The sequence below is a fragment of the Vicugna pacos genome, chromosome 6 (genome assembly GCF_048564905.1).
Source record: "Vicugna pacos chromosome 6, VicPac4, whole genome shotgun sequence".
Lineage (NCBI taxonomy): Eukaryota > Metazoa > Chordata > Mammalia > Artiodactyla > Camelidae > Vicugna > Vicugna pacos.
Window position 1 is genome coordinate 31,367,012 of NC_132992.1, and position 22,905 is coordinate 31,389,916.

Sequence of the window (22,905 nt, forward strand, 5' to 3'; positions counted from 1 at the left end):
CAGTATTTCCCAAATAAGCAATGCATGGTGTTACAAAGTCATTCTTGGGTAAAGGATCAAAGGCACAAGATAGACCAATAACTTGAGTAGGAAAAGTTCACTGTTGTGGTTTTGGATTCCACATTACAACTAACTTTTAAGAGATTACCACTTCTAGAGTTTTAGTGTAATAACAAAGAATATCCATAATTATCTGAAAAGTTTATTAAAATAGTCTCCTTTTTCCAGCTTCATGTATGTATGAGGCCAAATTGCTTTATATACTTGATACAACCTATACAAAGAAAGGCTCCATGGGGACTTGAATAATTTAAGAATGTAAGGGGGTTCCGATATCAGAGTTTGAGAACCATTGTGCTATATGAGTCCTATAATATATATTAACACTAACTTTAGCATCAAATATTCTCTCCTCCCCAAACTTTTGCTACATACATTCCAATTCTTCAGTAAACATGGGATTTTGTGGCAACAGTATTATCAGCACCTTAATCTCCCAAAATTAGCAGCAGGTACTACCTATATTTAATGCTTATGTGTTCTGAATACAAATATATAATTTTTTTCCTAAACATCTATCTACAAAACACAGCATGGAAACTAACCAAAAAGTCCCCTCTAGTATTTTTTGATACTTGAAATTTTGGTTGAGTCAAAATTTTTCAGCAAAGAAAAGAGTATCAACATGTATGAAAATTAAAAATACACAGTAATACATTTTTAAGAGTATACAAAGAATATAATCATACAATAATTCTTAATAATATGGGAAAATCATTCAAAGGGATCTCAATGTAACTGAAAATAGGGAGAGAGAAAAAAGACCCACATACTCAGTTTTTTTTTTTAATGAAGGCAAGAAAAACAAATCCATCAAATCTCTAGGATTTCAATTCATATAAAATGCCTGGTTTTCCACTGTTGATCAAAAAAGTAAGAGGATGAATCCTAATTTCTCTTGGAACCCAGTTGCTCTGATCATTTCATAGAACATATCTGATTGATTCTTTACAAATACCAGTGGACTCCAACACCAGAAGAAATAAATAACAGCAGAATTTAATATCTAAAGATAATAAGCTTAAATAATTTTCTTCTTAAAATGTGATTCAGTGAAAAAGTCAAATATTAAAATAAAGTCAAATATTTGGACAGCAAAATCTGGGATGCTATTTTGTATTTTCAAACCTTATGAGGACTATAAATGCCTTATACAGATTACATCTGAAGATAGTCTTCTGAAACTTTGGGAGATTTTTAATAATCTGCTTGTAAAACTTACATGGTAAGTTACCCAAAGTAACATTATCATAAAGTTACATAGAATACTAACATATTTTCAGATTAAATTCTGTCTGGAAATTGTTTAAAAAAATACTAGAGTGGAGGGGTCTGGCAAAAAAAAAAAAAAAAAAAAGCCCACAAGACTAGCAGCCTTTGCTCCCGGACCAGTCCTACAGCCAGCTCCAAGTGCTGGCTGTCAGAGGCAGCTGGGGCTCAACTCTGCTGCTTAACCGCCCTCAGATTCCTACCTGATCTCTTTTGCATGGGAGGTCTTGTAGGTCTCAGATCTCAGCCCTTCTCAAATCTGGACCTACGATTCCTGTGCTCCCTTTTCTAGATGAACCATTTTGCAGCAGTGACCCCTGGTGTACAGACTCTCAACATTCACCAAACCCTTTCTGACCCCAAATTCTGCCACCTTCCAGTCTGTCTGGTCCACTCAACAGCCAAGTCTTGCTGAAACAGGTGTTTTAGATGGGAACAGCATTCACTGAGCAGGCACTTTCTGTATGTGCCCTGCATTTATTATCTGTAATCCTTACAATAAAACTTCAGCTGCAGTACATGCATCATCATATCCAAAACCCCAAATCAAGACCTAGCACACTTAAAACTCCCCCACAAAATAGGCAGTTCTCACACTGATGATTTAGACTGAAAAAAAAAAAGGTGCTGAAAGTCTAAATAAAATATACCTAGTAAGTTTAAGATACATATTTTTCATTAGGATGCAATTAACATAGAATAACAGGCAAAGGTGTACTTTTTCTACCTTTTCTATCTCTTTAGTTAACAAACCAGAGAACACAATATTTTTATTAGGGTCCTACAGATAAAAATGAATTTCTTTGGAAGGTTTCTGATATCTGCCTTTAAGGAGACCTAGGGTCATCAGACAAACACTTCAGGTAAGATGTTAGGATTAGTGACTTCCTAAATTACCGAAAATTTCTTTCAGCAATTGCAAGCAATAGGTAACAAAGTCTGCCTTCTATGTTTAGAGAGACAGTATGCCTTCTGGGTAAGGGCTCACTCTGAAGCCAGACCGCCTGGGTTTGAAGCCATGACCCCACCACTTACTGTGATCTAATGTTCTCTGTGCTGCAGTCTCCTCCATCTTCACATCTGTAAGTGCTGCTGTGAGAATTAAATGAGCTAATGTGTATAAAGTACTTAGAATAGTGCCTAGCTCATAGTAAATACTATGTACTTGTCATCATTATTATAAAAGACTAAAATGTAGAAGAAAACATAGGCAAAACACTGTCTGACACAAATTGTAGCAAGATTTTTTTTGGGATCTGTCTTGTAAAGCAACGGAAATAAAGGCAAAAATAAACAAATGGGGTCTAATTAAATTTAAAAGCTTTTGCACAGCAAAGGAACTATGGACAAAAGAAAACCTACTACGTGGTAGAAAATATTTGCAGGTGATATGATCAAAAAGGGGTTAGTATCTAAAATATATAAACAGCTTATATAACTAAATATCAAATAAACAAACAAGCTGATTAGAAAATGGGCATAAGACCTGAACAGACATTTTCCCAAAGAGGACACACAGATGGCCAACAGGCACGTGAAAAGATTTTCAACATCATTAATCATCAGAGAAATGCAAATCAAAACCACAATGAGATATCACCTCACACCTGTCAGAATGGCTATCATTAAAAAGAACACAAATCACAAATGTTGGTAAGGATGTGGAGAAAAGAAAACCCTTGTGTACTGCTGGGAGGAAAGTAAATTTGTGCAGCCACTGTGGAAGACAGTATGGAGGGTCCTTAAAAGACAAAAAATAGAACTACCATATGTTCAGCAATTCCACTCCTGGGTATGTTATCTGAAGAAAATGAAAATATTAATTTGAAAACATATATGCACCCCAATGTTTACTGCAGCAATATTCACAATAGTCAAGGTATGGAACCAACCTAAGTGTCCAGATGAATGAAAAAAGATGTGGTGTGTGCATAAAATGGAAAACTACTCAGTCATTAAAAAAAGAATGAAATTTTGCCATCTGCAACAACATAAATGGACCTGGATAGTATTATGCTTAGTGAAATCAGTCAGAGAAAGACAAACACTGTATGATACTCTTATATGTGAAACATAAAAAATAAAACAAACTAGTGAATATAATAAAAAAGAAACAGACTCACAGATACAGTGAACAAACGTGGTGACCAGTGGGGAGAGGGAAGGGGGTAGGTCAAGATAGGGGTAAGAATTAAGAGATACAAACTACTACGTATAAAATAAAGCTACAAGGATACACTGTACAGCACAGGGAATATATCCAATATCTTATAACTGTAAATGGAATATTACCTTTAAAACTGTGAATCACTATGTTGTATACCTGGAACTTATATAACACTGTAAATCAACTATACCACAATAAAAAAAGATTTCAAAAATCACCCCCCCCACATACCCCTACCAAAAAGATTGAAATGGCTATTTCCCAGAAATTTACTGTATCACACCACAACTGTTCCTGATGTCAAAGATGCACTGTTGATTACATAATCAGTACACAACATGTACAGGAGAGCAGATTTTCTCCAAGTATACAACTCCATGTAGGAGATGATTTCAGGTGATCCCAGATACGGCTTTAAATATTCAATTACAGAGCAAAAAAGTTATATATTTTAATTCTCTTTTAGTCTACTTGATCACATCAAGAATAAATCTGTTTAATGCTAGTCCTTAACACCTGCTACAATTTAGTAACACAATTGTGCTTACATGATCTTTATTTTTTAACAGCTATCTTTTATTTTTGGAAAGCAACAGAATTTTCCATTTACAGTGATACAAAGTACCCTTTCTGAATGTATGAAGGTTAAAAGAGTTTTGGGGAAGATGAAAAGAGGACACAGAGTGGTAAACGACTAAGTGCTTGACAAGCTTTCTCAGTGAGAAGATAACTGATGGTAAGTGTGCCTATCTCACAGAACCCTACCTAATAGGCTCAAAACGCAGGAGGCATCAAGTATCAGAGAAGGGAAATGGGACATATTGTACATGGATAAGTTCAGGGCTAAGACCAGGAGGTTTGGTCAGCAAGCTTGTCTCTAGTTCTCGGAAGCCCTGAGATAACTCCTAATCCTTCTGTAAAAAGACTTAACATATTCTCTGGATAAAGGGGCTCAAGAAGGCTCAAGATTCAGACACTAGGCCCAGCAGAAGGCAAGTACTGAACACTGAGGAATTAAATGAAAGTCTGTTTTCTGAATGACAACAACTCTCCCAGAAAAGAACTGGATGGTTTTTCTTTGCACATCACTGAATTCAGAGAAAACACTTCACATACTGACAGTCCATGGAACAAGCCAACCTATTCACTCTGTGGTAACCCCTCTCTACTAGTTGAGAGAACCTATTTGTGTAGAGCTTCCAATCAGTTTCTTATTACCTTATTCTTAATAAAGATGGGTAGCCAAGTCTCATTTTGATTTTTGTGAAGTCTCCAACATGTAAGAGAGAAAGCAAACAAATCTAGAGGAAACAGACACAGCAGAGAACAGAAAATAAAAAATTAACCACCCCTTCATAAGAGAAATATACATAGTACATCCAAGAAATAAGAAAAGATAGGGGACAAGAAAAAACTTAAGAAATTAAAAAAAATTTTTTTTAATAAAAAGTGGTAAAATAAAGTTAAGAAACAATATCTGGAAGTAGAAGACAAAGAGATAGAAAATGAAATAGAAAGATAAAAAATTTAAACCAAGAGGTCTAAACCTTACTAAATATGAATCAGGGGAGGGGGAGGAGATCACTGAGGAAATGAAGGGGAGAAAACGATCAAAGAATGCAAAATTGCTGCACTGACTTGAGACTAAAATGCCCCCCCCTCCCAACTTTATGCAACGGGGCGGGGGGGGGGCACATACTAAGGCAGTGAAATTTCAAAACGCAAGAAATAAAGAGATAATTCTCAATGTTTTACAGAGAACAACAGGCCATACATACCAGAACAGGAAACAGAATCACATCAGCCTTCTCAAAAGTAATAGTGAAAGCTCAAAGACTGACAAACAGCTTTAGAATTCTGAGAAAAACTCTGAGAGATTTTCAACCTTGAGTTTTATACCCACTGAACTATTTCATTAACCAAAAGTGGAGACAGAGTAAAACTCTTTAAGACACACAAGGGCTCAGGAAACATCTATTCTCTGCATCCCTTCTTAAGAAGCTCTTAGAGAAATCCTCTAACAAAAGAAAGAAAGATAAATCTCGACATGGGCTATAGGATACAAGGGACCCAACATTCGAGAATCCCAAGGTTTAACAGACCCGGAAAGCAACCTGTACAGATAGAGCAGAATAATGTAAGGTTGGAATGGGTGGTGGTGGTGTTTAAAACAAAAAAATAGAACTAAGAAAATACCTGATGAACGTGAAAATTTTAGAATAAAAGATTGATGAGATTATAACAGATCTGCAGAAAAAATTAAGGCTAACGACATTAAACAGAGAAGAAAAACTGAAGTAATCATTAATACCAGGAAAAATGAAAAACTGCAAAGAGGAAATTGTACTCTATTACTTCAGCCAGCAGTGAAAATATTTACATGAGCACAATAATGTAAACTGACTACTGATTTTTACTAAAAATTGTGAAAAAATGTATCAGAAGGGTGCACATGTGATAAAGTATAATAAAATATTAATTGTATAAACTAGGTGGTGGGTATATGGGTGTTCACTGAAAAATTCTTTCACCTTCCTGCATGTTGAAATTTTTCGTAACTGTATCAAGAAGAAATTTTACAGGGAGTATCAGGAGATTGGGAAGTTGGAAAGTCTGTGATGATACAAAAAAGTTACATTTGTATCCTTATCTACCAAAACAAGAGTCAACATCTAAAACTGACAAATCAAGAAAAGACACTATATAGACATTTTCAAAATATGAAAGAAAGGAGAACTGGCAAGTGGGTGCTTCTAGAGCAGGTGACTGGTTTTTGTTTTCAGGCTTTTAGAACTATTTAGTTTTTTAAAGCCTAGGTATGTATTACTCGATTAAAACTAATTTTTAGAGCAAAAGGTAAATAGTATAGGTGGTAAGGAATTGGCAAAAATTGTGAAGGTGGTATCTGAAGGATAAAAGTTGGGGAAATACTGCAGCAGAGGAACAACTATCTTCTTTGAACCAAAAGACTACTGCATTAAAAGAGGAAACATTTTTGAAGTCTCTAGTTACAGCTAGGATACCAATCTCATTCCTCATCCAATCTGAGACAATTTTGAGAATAAAAGAATATGCCATTAATTACATAGGGACAAGAAGTCAACAAGTGAACACTTTCAGGGAAGGCAGGGTTTATAGTCACTGTAAGTACAGCCTCCATCAAATCTCTTCAGACCAAAAAAGGAACGAATGAAGGCTCAGAAATCAAGTCATCATCGTTTCCTGAGCACCTACTACATGCCACGTACTGCACTCAGTAATAGGGTTAAAAAAATAAATAAAGAGTTGAGTAAGCCAAAAATAAAACGAATCCCAACCTGTCCAGGCATTTACTTCTAACCAGCTTGAAACCAAAGTATTATTTAAGAAAACTTTCCTGTCTCACTCCAGAGATAAATGAGATGGGTAGAAGAAAGCCATTATCTTGCTGAAATATGGGAATATGCCCATATTTTATAGAACCTTCCTAAACCACAGAAATCTTAGCAATCCAGAACAAGAAACTTATCCACAAAAAAAATCAGTAAAGGGCCAACAATCACCACTCAAGAGAAACAATGACACTACAGCTTGTTAGCTTTCTCCACAGGCACAAACTTCCTTTTCGAGGTTGGAGCCACTCACCACCTCAGTCCGGAGCGGTGGTGTTGAGCCTCATCAATGAATGCAGTGGATAAGCATTTCTTTTGAAAATAGCTGCTGTTTTGATTTTTAACAGAATTCTTTTGGGACAAAAGGCAGATGACTGAAGTCAAGGTTCACACGCAGCAGAATGTCCTAACAGGTAGGTCTCAAAAGAGTTACAGGTGTGCACAGATACTTTATCCCTCAGCTCTCAAAGCAGCTGGGACCCCAAGATAGAGGGTAACCTCCCTCCTTGTACCCTACGCAGTACTAAGCCTATTACTTGGTTAAAAATAATCACAATCATGAAAGGCTGGGAAGCCCTGAGTAAAAACCTGGTAAGTGTAAGATGACAGAGAAGCCCTCAGCCCACTCTCAGGAGCCAACAGCACCACCTGGGGCTTTCTAACGCAGAGACAGACAGGTGCTACAAGCCCTTTCTCTCGTAGCAGTCCTCATTTAAAAATAAGAGGCCGGACTAGACTCAAACATCCAGGAAGAGTCAGAAAACAGTAATAAGTTCTAGTCACTCTAGTATTCTCCTATTTCATTTCTGACTGAGCCTATCTTCTTATCTCTGAAATGAGACTATTCAGTCAGGTATAAGGTAATTCATGTTTTAGAAATTTCTACTCATACACTGATACTGCAGCTGTTGCTAGAACATAAGTTATGAAAACTGTGGTTCAGAAATAGATCTTACTTACAATAACCTCACAATATGTACCTTACCCAAACTCAACTTGCAGATACGTGAGATTAGGAGACACATTAGCACCTACTCTTACTTTGAAAAAAAAGATTAGTAGTTTTTCTCTACAACTCTAGGCAGTTGCAGAGCGCTGGAAACAACCACAGTACTAAAAGGTTAATGCTTAGGAGTATTAAAAGTGGGTGTGCAGCCCAAACTAATTTTTCCGTTAAGTTTTGTTGTAACAGGTTATTTATTTGAAGACGGGAGCTGACAACACAAGGCTTGGGATTTACACAGTTAACTTCAAGTTATTCTTATTTCTGTGCTAGTTTTCTTACTCAATAAAAGGAAAAAATGTAGAAAAACAAATACAGCTTGCACCCATATACTTCACTATCTTTCTGCTACAATTTAGAGGATACGTAACCAGAACTTATCCCAGAAAACCTTTGGTTAAGCAGATGAGAATGAAAAGTACTGTAATCTGGAAAGACAATGGATACAGAAAGAAGTTCTACAGGTGGGTCCTGGCATAGCTATTAAAATTTACAGTTTTATCAAAAAGCAGAAAGTCTATTCAAATAAGATTTTTCATGATTTGCCATTAATTTTGTTACTGAGTACATTTTTATACTGACCTGGCTCATAACTTTATAAGGACCTTATCAACATCTAAGATGCCCTGTTCAAATGATTTCACCAAGTTAAATAGGAGGGCCAAGATAAATTTTAATGATTTTTGAGAAACAAACAAAAAATGACGGCAAATAACTTTCATGGATTTAAAGGCTGTCACTTGAAATGAAGTTTGCCAATCTGTCTTCAGGCCTCAAGTTTTTCCCAGTTTTATGATTTGCATTCATCTATCACGTAGGGGAACTCTGAGCTCTAAATTAGTCTTAGCTTTCATGAATGGTCAAGGGGCTAACTTGATAAGCTGAATTACTGGGACCAGAAACAACATCTACCTCAAAGGTGTTTAATTTCAGGGCCTGTGGATGGAAGAGAGGGCTTTCAATTATTACTTACACAATAGTACTTATTAATCTTTAGGAATTATTGAGGTGATTACAAAGAGATTTTCTAATATAAATCAGGTTCAAATTTTAAAATGGGACAGTGAGAAAAGCTGTAAAAACACTGGGTAGGAATTAATAAAATTTTTAAGATTTATGTTCAGGATCTGTCTAGCATAGAGTCCTTATTTTTGTTTCTCATAAAATGCAGAGAATCCATTTTACTTTCAATATCTAATGCATTTATGTTCAAAAAAACAAAACATGCACAAGAACCTTTAACATGAAAGGCAGAGGAAATGACCAATTTTTATAGTTTAGTTTTTGGTAGAGGATTGATCTAAAAGGCAATTTACAATGCTGAAATCAGAACTGAACATTTTTCTACGGGCGCTTTTCAGGTTTTAAAAAGTCTTCATTAGTTTTATTGTTCCTGAGGACAGAGTTCAGAGGCCAGACAAACTAGGCAGCTCACAATGCACCAAAGAATGTAATCAAATGTTTCAACTGGTAAATTACTATCATAAAAATAAAATTTTAACTATGGATCTTTCAAGCAACAAAAACGCCCAATCTTTAAATGACTGGGAACTTTAACAGCTCTTTTTCTGAACACGTGCCCCGGATATTCAATCAAGAAGGAAAACTAATGAGGTTTTAGGCATTACATCGTTTTTCGTATTACTAAAGCCTGCAGGTTTTCAGCGGTAGGTTTCTGTGTTACCCACGGCAGGGCCCAGAACATCAGGCGGTTGCGCGTGAGCCGTATTTTCTTTTTTTTTTAAACTCCAGCAACAGCCCAGCAAACGATAAACACGAAGAGACTGGTTCACATCCTCCTAGCCCCTCCATCCATCCTTTACGAAATGGTTGTAATACTGGCGGGACCTGGGGAGGAACACTCTGGTTCTGAAAGGACAGAGCGAGTGCGTGGGTGTGTGTGAACACTGCAAGAGGGGGCAGCAAGACGTGATTACGGAGTGGGAGGGAATGATGATGATGCCTCTTCTAGGGCGGGAAGAGAGGTGGCTGTTATGCATGACGGGGTCCGGCACGCGGGGAAGATGGTGGTGGCCGCAGAGGAGGGTGATTGTGGGGGATTCCCTGTTACCGGGTGGCGCTCGGGGCCGCCTGCAGTGAATGATCCTGGAGCAGCTAAAGGGGCCCGAAACCGAACCCGGGAATTCCCGAAGGAAAGGGAAAAAAAAGGCGCCGAGAAACGGGGTTATTATGGGATGGCAAAGGGGGGCTCCCTAGGGAAAATTACGGGATCTATCTCACCCTCCAATTGCTGTACAGTCTCTTCACTCGCCGGTAATAAGCATCTTTGTCCAGAGTCACAGCCATAGCCACAGACGCCGCTCCTCCTCGGGTTCCGAGAATTACGCGAGGTCCCGGCTCCGCCACCCGCTCTCGGCCCCGGAATCCCGCACTCTCCCAGTGACCCGGAAGTATCGACCTCAAAGATGCCCTTTCCGCTTCCGGGTCCCGGCAACGCTCGGGATTTTTAGGTTTTTGGTTTTTTTTTTAAATCCTCTCTCCGGAGGTTAGGGAGAGGATAAGAAGGAAGAGAGTGGGGAAATGAACAAAATGTGCAACGCAGAAAGTGTCTAGATTTTCGCGGGGTTTTCTTGTCAACTTAGCAACGGCCGCACGCGAGTCGACGTCATCACGTGACACCCTGCCCCCGCCCTTACTCTCCGCTAGGCCGCGGTTCCCAGGAGCTCCGACTTCTCGCCGGGCCTGCGCCGGCGGCGGCGGCGGCGGGGCATTGCAAAGAAGGCGGGAGGCCTGACGTGCCTGCCCCGCCCCACACTAGCTGCCGCGCGCGGGTGTAACGGCCCCACCCATCGGCGAAGGAAGGGGAAGCGGAAAGAGCGGGATCTCGCTTGGGATGGGAGTGGGAAGATTACAGCGTTAACTGGGTGCGTTCCCCTCGTAGAAAAGGTGGGGAGGCAATATCCTTGGCTGCTACAGGGCTGGAAGGAACCTCGGTGCTAGGACGCTAGGTCAGGGGCTCTGCGGGGACCGAGGGCTCAAACCCGGGAGAGGAAGCCCACCCTGCCTATTAACAACACTAGGACCCGCGCGATGGGGGAAAGGTTTCGCCTTGGAGAGGGAAATAAAATGCCCAGGCTTCATCTGAGCGCTGGGATGGTAGGGGAAGAGTCGTAGGAAACAAATGGCTTGAGGGAATTCACAGAATCCACTCCTCTGTGCCCAAGTCGTGACAGCATCTTTCAAGTCAGCCAGTCCTTGGCGCAGTTCATGAAGTGACACCATTTTTATGGCTTCCCCAGAGCACCGTTATTTCAGTTAATTCGGAACAAAATGTATGTCAGTCTCGGCGAAATTCTTCATTCCCATCTCTTCCAAGAATTTGGAGTTTGAATCTGGAACATTTTGCCTGTTTAGCTTAGATCATTCCCTTGCCTTGGGCAAGCTGGACAGCCTAGCTTATATATAAACCTTTAATGAAGTAGGATGACTTGCTTGCCTTACCCAGGTTATTTCGCATGAACAATAATGAACTTTAGGAAGTGGTGTTGAAATTATCCATCATGAACATCAACTCTTAAAATTAATTATTTATATTGGGTTTGAGCAAATATAGAACAAGGGAAGAGTGGGAAAGGATTAACTTAAATTTATTAATGCCAAGGGGAAGGAAGGTAACAGTTCCTGACCCTCCAGCTGTATCCACAGTTCGGTCAGGAACAGGCTCTGCCAGAGGCTAGTGCCAGCGCTACATAGTCTGTGGTTAATGGAGGTGTCTAGGGAGGGGTGAGCACATCAGCTGCTCTAGTCTCCTTTCCTTCCCCAGAAATGAGGAAGGAGTCATGTATTATTTTAGGAGTTCCCCTGCCCACCCAATCCTCTCAAATTTGGAAGCAATCAGGTACAAGTTTTCTTTTTTCCTTTTCACCTCCTGGAGTCCTGGGTTTCCCCACATCTCCCCTGCCCCTCCCACTTTTCCATAGTCCAAGGGCCAGAGTAAATGAAAATACAGCAGCCACCCAAGCGATGGGGACCATGCTGGGGCTTCAGTCATCAGCATCTTCGCTGGAGTCTGAGTTGGCTGGCATCATAGGATCATCAATGAGTGAGAAGTCCCTTTCTGAGCTATCATAGCCCTGAGATAAATCATCATCATCATCTTCATCCTCATCGTCCTCATCCTCCTCAGGCTGCAGTGGTGGCAACCTCAAGGCAGTACCAGAGGTGGTAGTGGCTGGTGAAGAAGGGTAGCCAGTGGCTCTCAGGCCTGGATGATGATGGTGGTGATGGTGGGGGTGGGGGTGGTGGTGGTGGTGATGAAGCATGGTGCTGGAGTCTACATGAGGGGATGATGCTGCACCACCCATCACAAACGGCATAAAAGGCAAAGATGCAGAGGTGGCACTGCTGTGACCCAGAGAAGACACAGACTGCAGGCCACTACTGCTGTGTTGGAAGGTATTATGCAGAGATAGGGACCCAGTGCCTCCACCCTGCATCAGGGCCATCATCTTAGAAAGGTCTGGTCGCGTCCTACGGGCCCGCTTCTTGCTGCTGTCCGGAGCAATAGGCCCTGGCAAAACCCGGTTGAACACAGTTTCAGCATGATGACCCTGGGAGGAAGGAATAGAAAATAGTAAAAGGAAAGGAAGGAAAAAAGCAAAACAGAAGTCAACGGAGTCCTAGCTTGCAAATGCTTTTTCACTGAATCTATCATTAGGAGGGGCAAAACCAGTATAGTCAGATGAAGCTTGATGGAAATGGGGAGGAGGAAAAACAGGATGTAGCTGGTTGAAGCATTCTGGTGCTGAAGCTAAGAGCAAGGATTTGATACTGATACTCATGGGAACCAGAGCTTTGGTTTTTTCCATGATTACGCTATACCTCTACTCTGGTCAACCATTTGACAGTTGCTTACCTTTGTTAATAAGGGGCCTGAGTAAGACAGTGAATGAATCGGTATTTGCACAGTATGCTTTACTGATGGCAGGTTGTTCACATGATCTTACCATGTGAAGTGCAGCACAACTATGTTGACGTTTACAATACTATCCTTCATTATTGCATCACAGTGGGGTAAACTCAGATAGACCAGATTAAGATTCTGGATGTCTGGAACACCAAAAACGTTATGGGTAGCTCTCCTTACCAAATTTACTAAGTTTTTTTCCACACTGATAAAAAAAAACTTACATGTCTGTTGAATTTTAAATTGCTTCTTCTAGATGTTCTCCCTGTACATTTTTTAAGTTCACGAAAGCTGGAACTTCTGACTTTGCTAGACCTAAATGCAATACTACAATACTGGGTAAACTGGCATTAAACTCATACAATTAGTACCTGTGTCTCTGGACTCACCCAATCTAAGCCTGACCTTTCTGACTAAAAAGAACCTCACTGTTCCATCTGTACAGGCTTAAAAAATAGAACTATAATAGCACCAAACTATTGCAGAGTCCAGTAATCATGTAGTGCCAGATACTCCCATCAATTCTACATTAAGAATTCTGTACTAATCATATTATAATTTTCTATGATTTCCTATCATCTTTTATTAGAGTTATCAACTGACTACAAAGAAGTACAAAAGTACTTGAGGTAAAAATAGGTAATCCTGGAGGAAAAGCCTTTTTACAGGCTGCTCTATAATGCTAAATTCAAGACGGAGAAGGTTATCAGCCTTCTAGCCATCAGCCTCCCCTATAAATCATTCTGCTTACTACATACACCCTTGGTCCCATGGAGGCTGAGAGGGAAAATTAAAACATTCTTCTATGGTATCAATAATTATATATCAATAATTTTACCAATATAAAAATAAACAAGCCTCATAATTCACCTCATAAATAAGTATACATTTATAAATAAATATGTGCAAAATAATGTATTTGTTAAATGCAAAAGATTTTTTCATTTGGAAATTAATTTTGTTAGAAGATAAAATGGGGTGTGTGTGCGCACACGTGTGCATGTGTACATATATATCACATAAAGAAGTATATAAAAGATCAAATGAAGAATGATTAGATAAGGTGAGTATACAAGTGGTAATCCATTTTCAATGACTGCTCACTAAACCAAACCATGACTTCTATATGTTTAGAAAATGTAACTATTGCCCAAAGTAAGGCAAACACAGTCAAGAGGAACTTCTGCAATTATCTTTTGGTGGAAAGGAGTACAGGTTCTTAATCTACCAAATGGTCTATAACCATGATAAAAACATAAGTACATTTGAAAATAATGGAATAGCCTAATGACCCAAATTGTTAATATAAACTATAAAACATGATTTTCTGTCCTTTTCCATTATATATTATTAGTGATTCTCAACTTCTATTTTGGGAAACCCCATGACTATTTTCCGAAGTAGGCCCCAAATCACTTCTAAACTATATAGAATCATAAAACTTTTAAGAGATTATGTGCTCCAAAACCCTTACTTTTCAGCACATGCAAATTGAAAAGGTTAAAGGATTTGCCAAAAATCCCTTAGTTAGTAGAAGAGCAAGATAAGGCCTTGAATGTTCTAACATGTCTTACTAATTCTTATATTTCAGTATGCTTAAAGTGCTAAAGCTAGTTTTTAGAATTTTATGCTCTTCGGGAGATGGCGATGCCACAGGACTGTAAAAATACCACTAAAAATACTTTGGATTCCTTATTCATGAACTAATGATAAATTTTCTCAAACATACATTGGGAAAAAATAAGTAACATTAATTTCTCCAGTCATATCTAGTGTGGGAACAGAGTGGTAATGCTTCAGTCTCACTCACCTTTTTTCCATTCCTAGAGTTAGCTGTCTGTACTGGTTCCATTCCCAAACAGTTCAATTCTGCCTTATTATTTTTTTTACATCTCTGCCATTTCTGTTTTCTGCGATCCTCCATATACTGCAATAGAAAAGCTGCAGTTATCCTAAAGGAATCAAAAATCTTCTCTGGAATAATTATTAAGGTAGTAGTGTCTAGAGTTTGACAATAAATGCTTATAGTGTGGATAAAGGATTAGTCCTAGTGGAAAACTGACATTAACCAGACCACTCCAAAAAAAAAATTAGGTGATTATATAATTTAATGGTAATGATTTGCCTAGCATTTAGTTTAACAAGTACTTTAACATTACTTTCTTCCTCACAATAACTCTGTGAAGTAGGGAGACTGGGTATAATTATTCTATTTTGCCGATGCAGAAACAGGGACATAATAGGCATGCTTTCTCCCTCTCACACAGCTTAAATACTAAGGAAATGACTTTAAATCTTGCTGGATGGAACTGCCACTCACCGCTAGAAATCGGGGATCAACAGCGAACTCTGGATGACCCTGTAACCACATCTCCAGTTCAGCCCGGCGAGGGGCATCCTCACCCACCAGCAATGTACCATCCACCTTATTGATGACAGGGATCCGGGTCTCCAGGTCCACGTCAAGGTGATTAGGCTCTTCCATGCACTCCACCTCCAGCTGCAAACCCAGAATCCACCCCCATGAGCACATACTCTTCTTTTGGGCAGGGAGGGAAGGGGAGCAGAGCCAATGGTAGCCATAAAATTGTATCTTCTACTCCCTCAATCCCAACTGCCTTCATCAATTACTGGGAATAAAAATATTTTATCTAATCACCGCATTAAAGACTTTCTCTACCACTTACCTCGACTAGCTTCTTTCTGTTCCCTTTCTTCTTATGAAAAAGAGGATGTCCATCTCCCATTACTCCATTAGCCATCAACTTGTGCTTCTGGAATGTTAACTTCAATCCTTCCTCCTAGAAAGACAACCCACCCACCCAAGACATTATAAGGCACATTTTTAAATAAAAATTATGCTTTGGGGGACTTGGAGTAAGGGTCATCCTCTGGTTCAATGATGGTGAGAAGGAAGGCCATCTGACTAATGGGTTGGAATTAGAAATAACAACAAATCTTACACATTTTTTCCTTAGAAAGACTTCCTTTCTTGACCTAGTGCCCCTCAGGTAGATTTAAGAGAAGTAGAATTTCTCTCAACAACACCCAATGCCGGGAAAAATCCCCTAGCTGGTGTCTCAGAATTAGCATGGCAACTCATCACAGGGGCAAAATCCTGATAATCCTGTCACATACTAATTTCAAAAAATTTTCTTGAGTACTTACTGACCAGCTAATAGGGTTCAACAGGGAAGAGCATCAGGAAAAATAAAGTTTTCCATCTATAAGTTAACACTGATTTAATTTCAGTTGGAATGACTCCTTTTTATTTTAAACTTAATAAGGCCTGTAATACTTGGGTGTCATTTTAATAGCTTTTCCGCAGTTTGATTTCAATTTTTAAAAACTCTGTTTTTGGGATCTAGAAACAAGCCACTCAAAGCCTTTTGTCCATTAAAGTTCTTTTAAAAATGTGGTGTCTTTTAATCTAGTCCTCAGGAGATACAAGTCAAGATCCTTTCCTTTATTTACTGCAATGACTTTTCCTAAATGGATCTTTGTGAGCTCTAATTTTTTTTCTCCTCTCATTTTTAAAGTTAGCTGACCAAACAAGCTTAGTGTTGTGTTCCTAACACTAGTTAGCAAGAATTACAGCATCCTTCCTCACTTCCCAGTGCCTAAATGCTCAGCTTACATCCTTGATCTGAACCGTGAACTCCTTCTCATCCATGCCTCGGCGCAGTTTGGTGAACTGAGCTGCTGCTGTGGTGACTGCAGACACCTCCTCCTCTGCCAAGGAAGCTGCACTGCTACTTCGTGGTGTGGGGACTGGAGAGTCCCCATATTCTCCTGGAGTCAATGAGGGACTGTCGAACAAGTGGTTGCCTGGCGCCAAAATTCCTCCTGTCACCATTTCCTGGCTCCGGCGGCTAGAAGGCCACTTCCCTGAGAGTACAGCCTGGCAGACGAGGTCAATACGGTTTATCAGGACACGATCCTGAGTGGGGAAAAAGAAATCAATACTGGTTTTAGGGCCTGAGTACTAGATACGTGATCCTGTGACAAATAATAGGGCCATCATTATCAGGACGAGCAAAAATCATTAGGCAGAAAGGAGGGAGGTAATTGTTTCAAATCCTGAAGCCAACTGGGAAGTTCCATGAAAAATCATGTAGCACTAAACACAATCAAAGAAACCCAGAACCATCTATTCCTTGTTCCCTGTATATGTCACACTATTTTCTGAGTCTACCTATCCAGGAATGAGGCTGTTACCTTGGGCCACTCAGAAGCTCTCTGTCTTTCTTGTAGCAGCAGAAGCTCAGGGGTCATTTGTTCTCCATCTTCATTTGGGAACCCATCTTGGGACATAGTGAGGGACAGAAGACTCTCTTCATCATAGAGCTTTGAGCGGGACCGGTCAGCCGCTAGAGATCATACAGAACATGTGAGCAAAGATGAAAGAATAAAGTTATACAGAAACGGTGTTATATAGGCTTTAAATGAAGGCCCTAAGAATAACAGATCTCTTTTGATATTCTATCAAATCAAAATCTCAATCTCCAAGGATGCATTTAGAAAGGAAGGGAAAGAGCAGAGGGGAGAATGGGGAAGAGGGCCAACAGCCTGTCACATGCACTCACTTAGCTTCTCTTCCTTCTCGTCCTCACTCTCATCAGTGCTGGAGCTGGAGCTGGATGAGGATGAGGAAGAAGAGGATGATGGTGACAGCTTGCTCAAGTCCAGCTCAGAGTCTGAATCATCCTCATCCTCCAGTTTGACTGGTGGAACACTCCGGGAAACCAGAGGGGTAGTATCAGAGGGGGCTACTCGCATCTCATAGTCTTGTGGGGTTGGTCGGCTCCTGGCCACCACCTCATGCTCTAGCTTTAAAGTTAGACTCTCCAGACTGGGCACCTGGGCAGCTGTCTCCTCAGGTGGCTTTTCAACAGGAGCATCTGGGCGCAGGGGCAGTGGTGAGGCAGTGCGCGAGGTATACTGCTGGTGTAGCAGTGGAGTAGAGCAGCGTGACAGGGATGGAGCTGGTGCTCCTGCCTGATGGTTCTGCATATAGTTCATACGGGCAGCCAGAAAAGAGAAGTCTGGGTCCTGCATGATGTTGCAGTCTGTTTGGCTCACCCCATGGCGGGCTGCCCCTCGTAGAAGCTCCCCATCATGCCGAACAGGCTCCCACCATTTGGGCAGTTCAGGACCTGGAGGCTGACATAATGCCAGCCGATCTTCCAAAAGAGGGTGGCACAAAACTTGTTCCCGTAAGCGCCGAAGCAATTCAATACGGTAGAGAGTCCGTGAGGCCCTTTCCTCAGTGATAGGCTCAATGAACAGATTAGGGTCTGGGGGTTCTGCAAGAGACAGGAGTGGAAAGAGAAATGAACCAGGAGCTGGTTCTGTCACAATCCCCACTCACCCAAGACTCTCCAGTCTTGCTCACCATCTCCAGCTGCTGGGGGAAGGCGGCACACTTGGCGGCACATGGCCACAAAGCCATGGAAATACTTGGTAAGGCTTTCATCTGTTTTTTTGTCCAGTCGGGCAAAAGTGCGGAAGCGATCCCAATGGAACTGCATGGTGTCAGGGTCATACTCTACACCAAAGGTTGACACTACTCGATAGAAATCAGTCTGTTCACGCCTTGTCCATCTACGAAAGGAAGAGGAGTCAGGCAACACTGATGAGAACACAGAGAAACTAGTTACTTCTTAGTGTGGCTTAGAATATCTGAGTACACAAAAAATGAAAGTAGGGGCCAAAAAAAAAAAAAAAAAGCCCAGAAGACAACAGAACACATGGTAAGAGGTACTTGATAATGTGTAAGATTTAAGAATTAGTAAGCTAAGGGGGAAAATGATGCACGCAAACAACTCAGTGAGAATGGCTACATAGGAGACCTACCCGGGAGTTATGATTAAGTGTGGTTTTACGTCGTAGGGGTGTAACAAATGCAAAAAAGATGGTCCCTCTGCAGGGAATTCCAAATAATCCTTCCTAAGGTGCTTTTCAACATAGGGCCCATAGCTGAAGACAAACTTACAGCTCAATCCAAATTCCCAGCCATATTTTACCGTTGCTGTTTCTCCCGCCGTGCAATTTCTTTTAGCTTGAAGGCTGCCTCACAACGCCGCCTTCGCCGATCCCCGCGTTCTGCAGCCTCTATCTTCATCTGTTCTCTCTTGTAGCTGCGCTGATAGGCTGTTACTAGGCGTCGAAGCCTAGCTGTTAAAGCAGAGCCTGGAGGCCAGAATAGATGGCCTGGCTGTTGCGTCACCTGGGCTGTGGGAACCAAAAGACAATAAATAGGAAGTACAGGAAAGGTGGTAGAACTAATAATACTGGTATTTTAACCCACCCCAAGGCAAAGCTCTCAGAAATCCCTGGAAAGGATAGAATTCAGTTAATTCCCCAACCCCACCGCCCCATACAAAACCGTACTAGTTGACGTAGAAGTTTACCTTCATCTCCGTCTATCACTGAGATCTCCTCATCCATCATCATCAAGGGATCACCCTAGAGAAGGAGATCCGCCCCACAGGATGTAGGGGGGAAGGAAAGGGGGAAAGTTGGCACTCTGAAATCACTTTCTTGTGTGTCCTTCTATGGCACCAAGGGATCAAGAAAATTTTCTAATGAAGGGAACCCTCACAGAAAATTCGAAGCAACCAACTAAAAGAATAAGACAATAAAATCTGAAAAGTCAGTTCTTATCAATGGCTTGAAGACAATGGGACTCAAGAATTTAAAAGTCAAATAATATACTTCATTGTCTGGCTTGGGCCTTACCTCCTCCACAGAGCCACCCCTGACCTCCCCCAGCTTGCATTACAATCTTTTCCATTAGTACTTTATATTCTCAAACGGCACTTTCCAGTTTGTATTATAATCAGTATACTTCATGACTCAGGGAATGGGAGAGCACTAATTAGTAACAGAGAAAAGCTAGACTCAAATGAAAATTCCTCACCTCATCATCTTGGTCCTTTGGGGGACCCTGGAGTGGTTTATACTCAGGATCTTCACAATCCTTATCAAAGTCAACCCTAAAATCATCCAGAGGCATGAGACAATGTTAACAATATATTCTCCTTCACTAAGAGGAACCTAGGATGAAGACCTGGCCAAACACAGAATCCAGCATGGAATAGTCTTTTCTTTCATGCTCAAGGGAATAGTAGGCCAGGTGCTAAGCTTTGAGTAATTTAGGTACAGTATCCAACAGAACAAGGAACTAGAAGAAAATGACAAACTGCGGTTCTAAATTGCTTGAATTTCAAATGAAACACTTTGATCAGCACATTTCCTCTCTCTTAAAAACTCTTTCTATTGTTTAACCCATTTTCTCCCTCCCTCCCAACTAGTATTCACTTTTATCATTTTACTTGAATGGTCTATGCTTGCTCGTTTATTTTTCACTACTTTGCTTTATTGAGCAGAACGGTGATATTATAAATGATTTGCAATGAATAAACAATCCAATTTCCTTTGAGGATCATAAAATAGGCAAACTGAGGTTGTGATCATCAAAGAGAAATCTCCCAATCACAAAGGAGTGGGATAATATTCGTGAACTAAGCCAACCCTTTTACATGCCTCTCAGGTCTCCACATGAGAAGTTTTGTTAAACTCACTGCCACCCAAACCAGGGCAACACTGCCCTAACCTGGTGGCTCAGTATTAGCATGGCAACTCATCATTGAAGCATGTATCCAGGCAGAGTAAATGTCTTCATGTGTCAGCTACCACTGGGAAATGATAAACTAGGGCAAAAAGTTCCTGAGGCTATCACATAAGTGGCGTGGGACTGCTGCATGGTTATTATCTTTCAAGAGAACCAGTGATCCTCTTAGCTACTATGGCTGCACAGTAAAGCATTGCAAAGAGAATTGAACAGAACATCAAATAAGCCATCTGGAAATAACATTACTTTTCACCCTTAGATGCACTGTAGGGCAATGTATGGTTAAAATGTGTATGTATGTATGTATGGCCAGTTTATGCTGTCCCTTCTGCTGGTCCTGCTCTTTGTTAAAAGTTTATCATTCAAGACTATAACCACCATTAAGAATCCCAGTGGGTTCAGTCAAGGCTAGGATTATGTTGTCTCTTAGCACAAGCAACAGACAACCTTCACAGGGTGGACACAGGGCTTTGAGAGAGTGAAACACTAATTGCTTACCCTTCCACTATGTCAGAAAAATTATCCAACACTCGATGTTCTGCAGCAATGGCTTTATCATCTGGTCGACCAGCCTTTTCCAGGAAGCATAAAGCTGGGTCCGCCCTCATAGTATTATATTTTTCATAGCCTAGGAGAAAAAGCCATAATCTGAAGAAAATCAGAGATTCATTTTGCCTTTATGTTTACTTTGTATGCTGCTGGAATAACAATGTGGGCTACTTTGCTCACAATGCAAAGTACAATGAAAATATTAACTTGGACAGCTGTTAGGTTATGTTACTATATTTAAGATTTCTATATCAATTTAGAGTCATAAACAGTTTTATCAGCAGTTATTGAAAATAGTAATTTAATCAGTGTTTATAGACAACAGTGATAGGTTTACATAACCACTTAACTGATAATCTTTCTACATTCTTATTACATAGATGAGGAAATTTGAAAAGTCAAATAATTTAGGGTTAAGTCAGATTTTCTTTTCTTTCTTTTTTTCCTAAGGAGGAGAATGGTAAAGTTTATTAGGGGTACACTGCCATAGACAACAGCGAGCACACAGACGAGAGGTGCCCCAGGTCACACATTTTCAAATGAAGGGTAAGAAACCTGCACCTGCAAATAAACAGGCACCCTGAATGCCTGATGAATGACAAAGGAACACACTTCAGGGTGTTTGGACACTTCTAAAACCCCCGTGTCTCACAAGTAAATCTAAGACTACAAATGCCCAGTTTTTCTTATCCAATAAACTTGCAAAAACATGGATTAAGTACCATTATTTTTATTTTGTAGAAGTAAACATAAAAGTATATTAAAAAAGAAATGCTATGCCAACTCACTAAGTCACTAGGTTGGAAGTTAGCACTTACTGCTTCAATTGCCTGTAATTTGTTATTAGGCAAGACCAAAAAGGGAGTCCCCTCCCTTTTTATACTCTATTTTTGTTTCACTCAAACACAGTTGTTCACCCCTGTATCAGAGTGACTGCTGAATACTTTGACAAATGGGATGTTATACAAGTAGAACACTTCCAGCAAGTCACGGGAAACTTATATAACACAAATTAAATATTATTATTAACAAGAGTGGGCATACATACCTCCCCTGATCTGTGGACCTTTAGCTACCACAACATGCAGATTGGTAACAGTGATTAGAGAACAGATGGGAGACTCCCTACCTTGAGATTTAACTATCCATCTGGTCTTTTTGGAACATCTATTCATAGGAGCTAATGGCTCTGCTCTGGATATTTAACAACTAGTTTCCCATTTACACATAAGCTTATTGAACGTCAGAGAATTCAGTTACTGGTCGTGAGCGTTTTGCTAAATATTCCCTCTGTGGACATAAATCTACAATAAGGAAGGAATAGACTAAGAGAAGGTACCTACCATGTTTAAAGACTCCAATGAGCAGGGACTTATCAGCCTCACTGTCCCACCATGTCGTTGGAACCTCCAGCTGATCCACTACTGGGAACCATATGTCAATTTCACTAAAGGTAGAAGAGGGCAGAGTCAACAGAGCAACTCAGGAAATTAAAATAAATCCATGGATGTTCAAATCCCTTATATAAAATGGTGCAGTACAATGAATACAGTTGGCCTCCATATCCATGGGTTTCACATCCATGGATTCAACCAACTGTGGATAATAAGGATGCAAAACCCACAGACACAAAAGGTCAACCATACAGGACTGAAGATCTGATATACAGATTTTCATTGTCAGGTATCCCAAACATAGCTTAGAATGAAACAAGTAAACCAGTCTTTTCTGGAATAAGACAGGGCATAAAGAAAAATACAGCATAACTTTACCTGGCAATGGCACCCCCTAACACCTTCTCTGCCTGGTCTCCAATAACCTCCTGTCTCAGATAGTATAGCATTCGTACTCGCAACAGCACCCTAGAAGGGAGAGAGGAAGAACTGGCTCAATAATAGTGTAGAAAGCTCGAGGTGGAAAATG

General features: G+C 40.3%; 2 protein-coding genes, 1 long non-coding RNA gene and 2 other non-coding genes across 13 annotated transcripts in view; 1 reads left to right on the forward strand and 4 right to left on the reverse strand.

Moving 5' to 3' along the window:
• SUPT16H (SPT16 homolog, facilitates chromatin remodeling subunit) overlaps window positions 1–10,511 on the reverse strand; it is a 32,282-nt gene extending 21,771 nt beyond the window's left edge. The window contains exon 1 of the mRNA XM_006218715.4: window positions 10,112–10,511. Coding sequence (XP_006218777.2) covers window positions 10,112–10,177 — 66 coding nt within the window. The 5' untranslated portion in view covers window positions 10,178–10,511. The remainder of the gene's footprint in view (window positions 1–10,111) is intronic.
• Window positions 10,512–10,554: 43 nt separating this feature from the next.
• Window positions 10,555–15,483, forward strand: LOC116278045 (uncharacterized). The gene is made up of 2 exons (XR_012073423.1): window positions 10,555–11,163; window positions 15,065–15,483. It is a non-coding gene; the product is annotated as an uncharacterized lncRNA (long non-coding RNA).
• Window positions 11,463–22,905, reverse strand: part of CHD8 (chromodomain helicase DNA binding protein 8) — a 54,191-nt gene continuing 42,748 nt past the window's right edge. For 8 of the 9 annotated variants that reach the window (XM_072962771.1, XM_015251570.3, XM_015251576.3 and 5 more), the window contains 14 exons: window positions 22,755–22,844; window positions 22,326–22,429; window positions 20,932–21,061; window positions 19,720–19,795; window positions 19,211–19,265; window positions 18,824–19,031; window positions 18,193–18,401; window positions 17,384–18,103; window positions 17,016–17,167; window positions 16,435–16,737; window positions 15,485–15,598; window positions 15,118–15,297; window positions 14,608–14,724; window positions 11,463–12,441 (listed from right to left, as the gene is read on the reverse strand). In XM_072962771.1, the coding sequence (XP_072818872.1) occupies window positions 11,875–12,441; window positions 14,608–14,724; window positions 15,118–15,297; window positions 15,485–15,598; window positions 16,435–16,737; window positions 17,016–17,167; window positions 17,384–18,103; window positions 18,193–18,401; window positions 18,824–19,031; window positions 19,211–19,265; window positions 19,720–19,795; window positions 20,932–21,061; window positions 22,326–22,429; window positions 22,755–22,844 (3,025 nt within the window). In that variant the 3' untranslated portion in view covers window positions 11,463–11,874. The remainder of the gene's footprint in view (window positions 12,442–14,607; window positions 14,725–15,117; window positions 15,298–15,484; window positions 15,599–16,434; window positions 16,738–17,015; window positions 17,168–17,383; window positions 18,104–18,192; window positions 18,402–18,823; window positions 19,032–19,210; window positions 19,266–19,719; window positions 19,796–20,931; window positions 21,062–22,325; window positions 22,430–22,754; window positions 22,845–22,905) is intronic. The other variant, XM_072962772.1, reaches the window with a different exon arrangement.
• On the reverse strand, window positions 15,800–15,908 carry LOC116278066 (small nucleolar RNA U6-53/MBII-28). Its single transcript, XR_004187488.1, has one exon. It is a non-coding gene; the product is annotated as a small nucleolar RNA U6-53/MBII-28 (small nucleolar RNA).
• LOC116278065 (small nucleolar RNA U6-53/MBII-28) lies at window positions 20,344–20,454 on the reverse strand. Its single transcript, XR_004187487.1, has one exon. It is a non-coding gene; the product is annotated as a small nucleolar RNA U6-53/MBII-28 (small nucleolar RNA).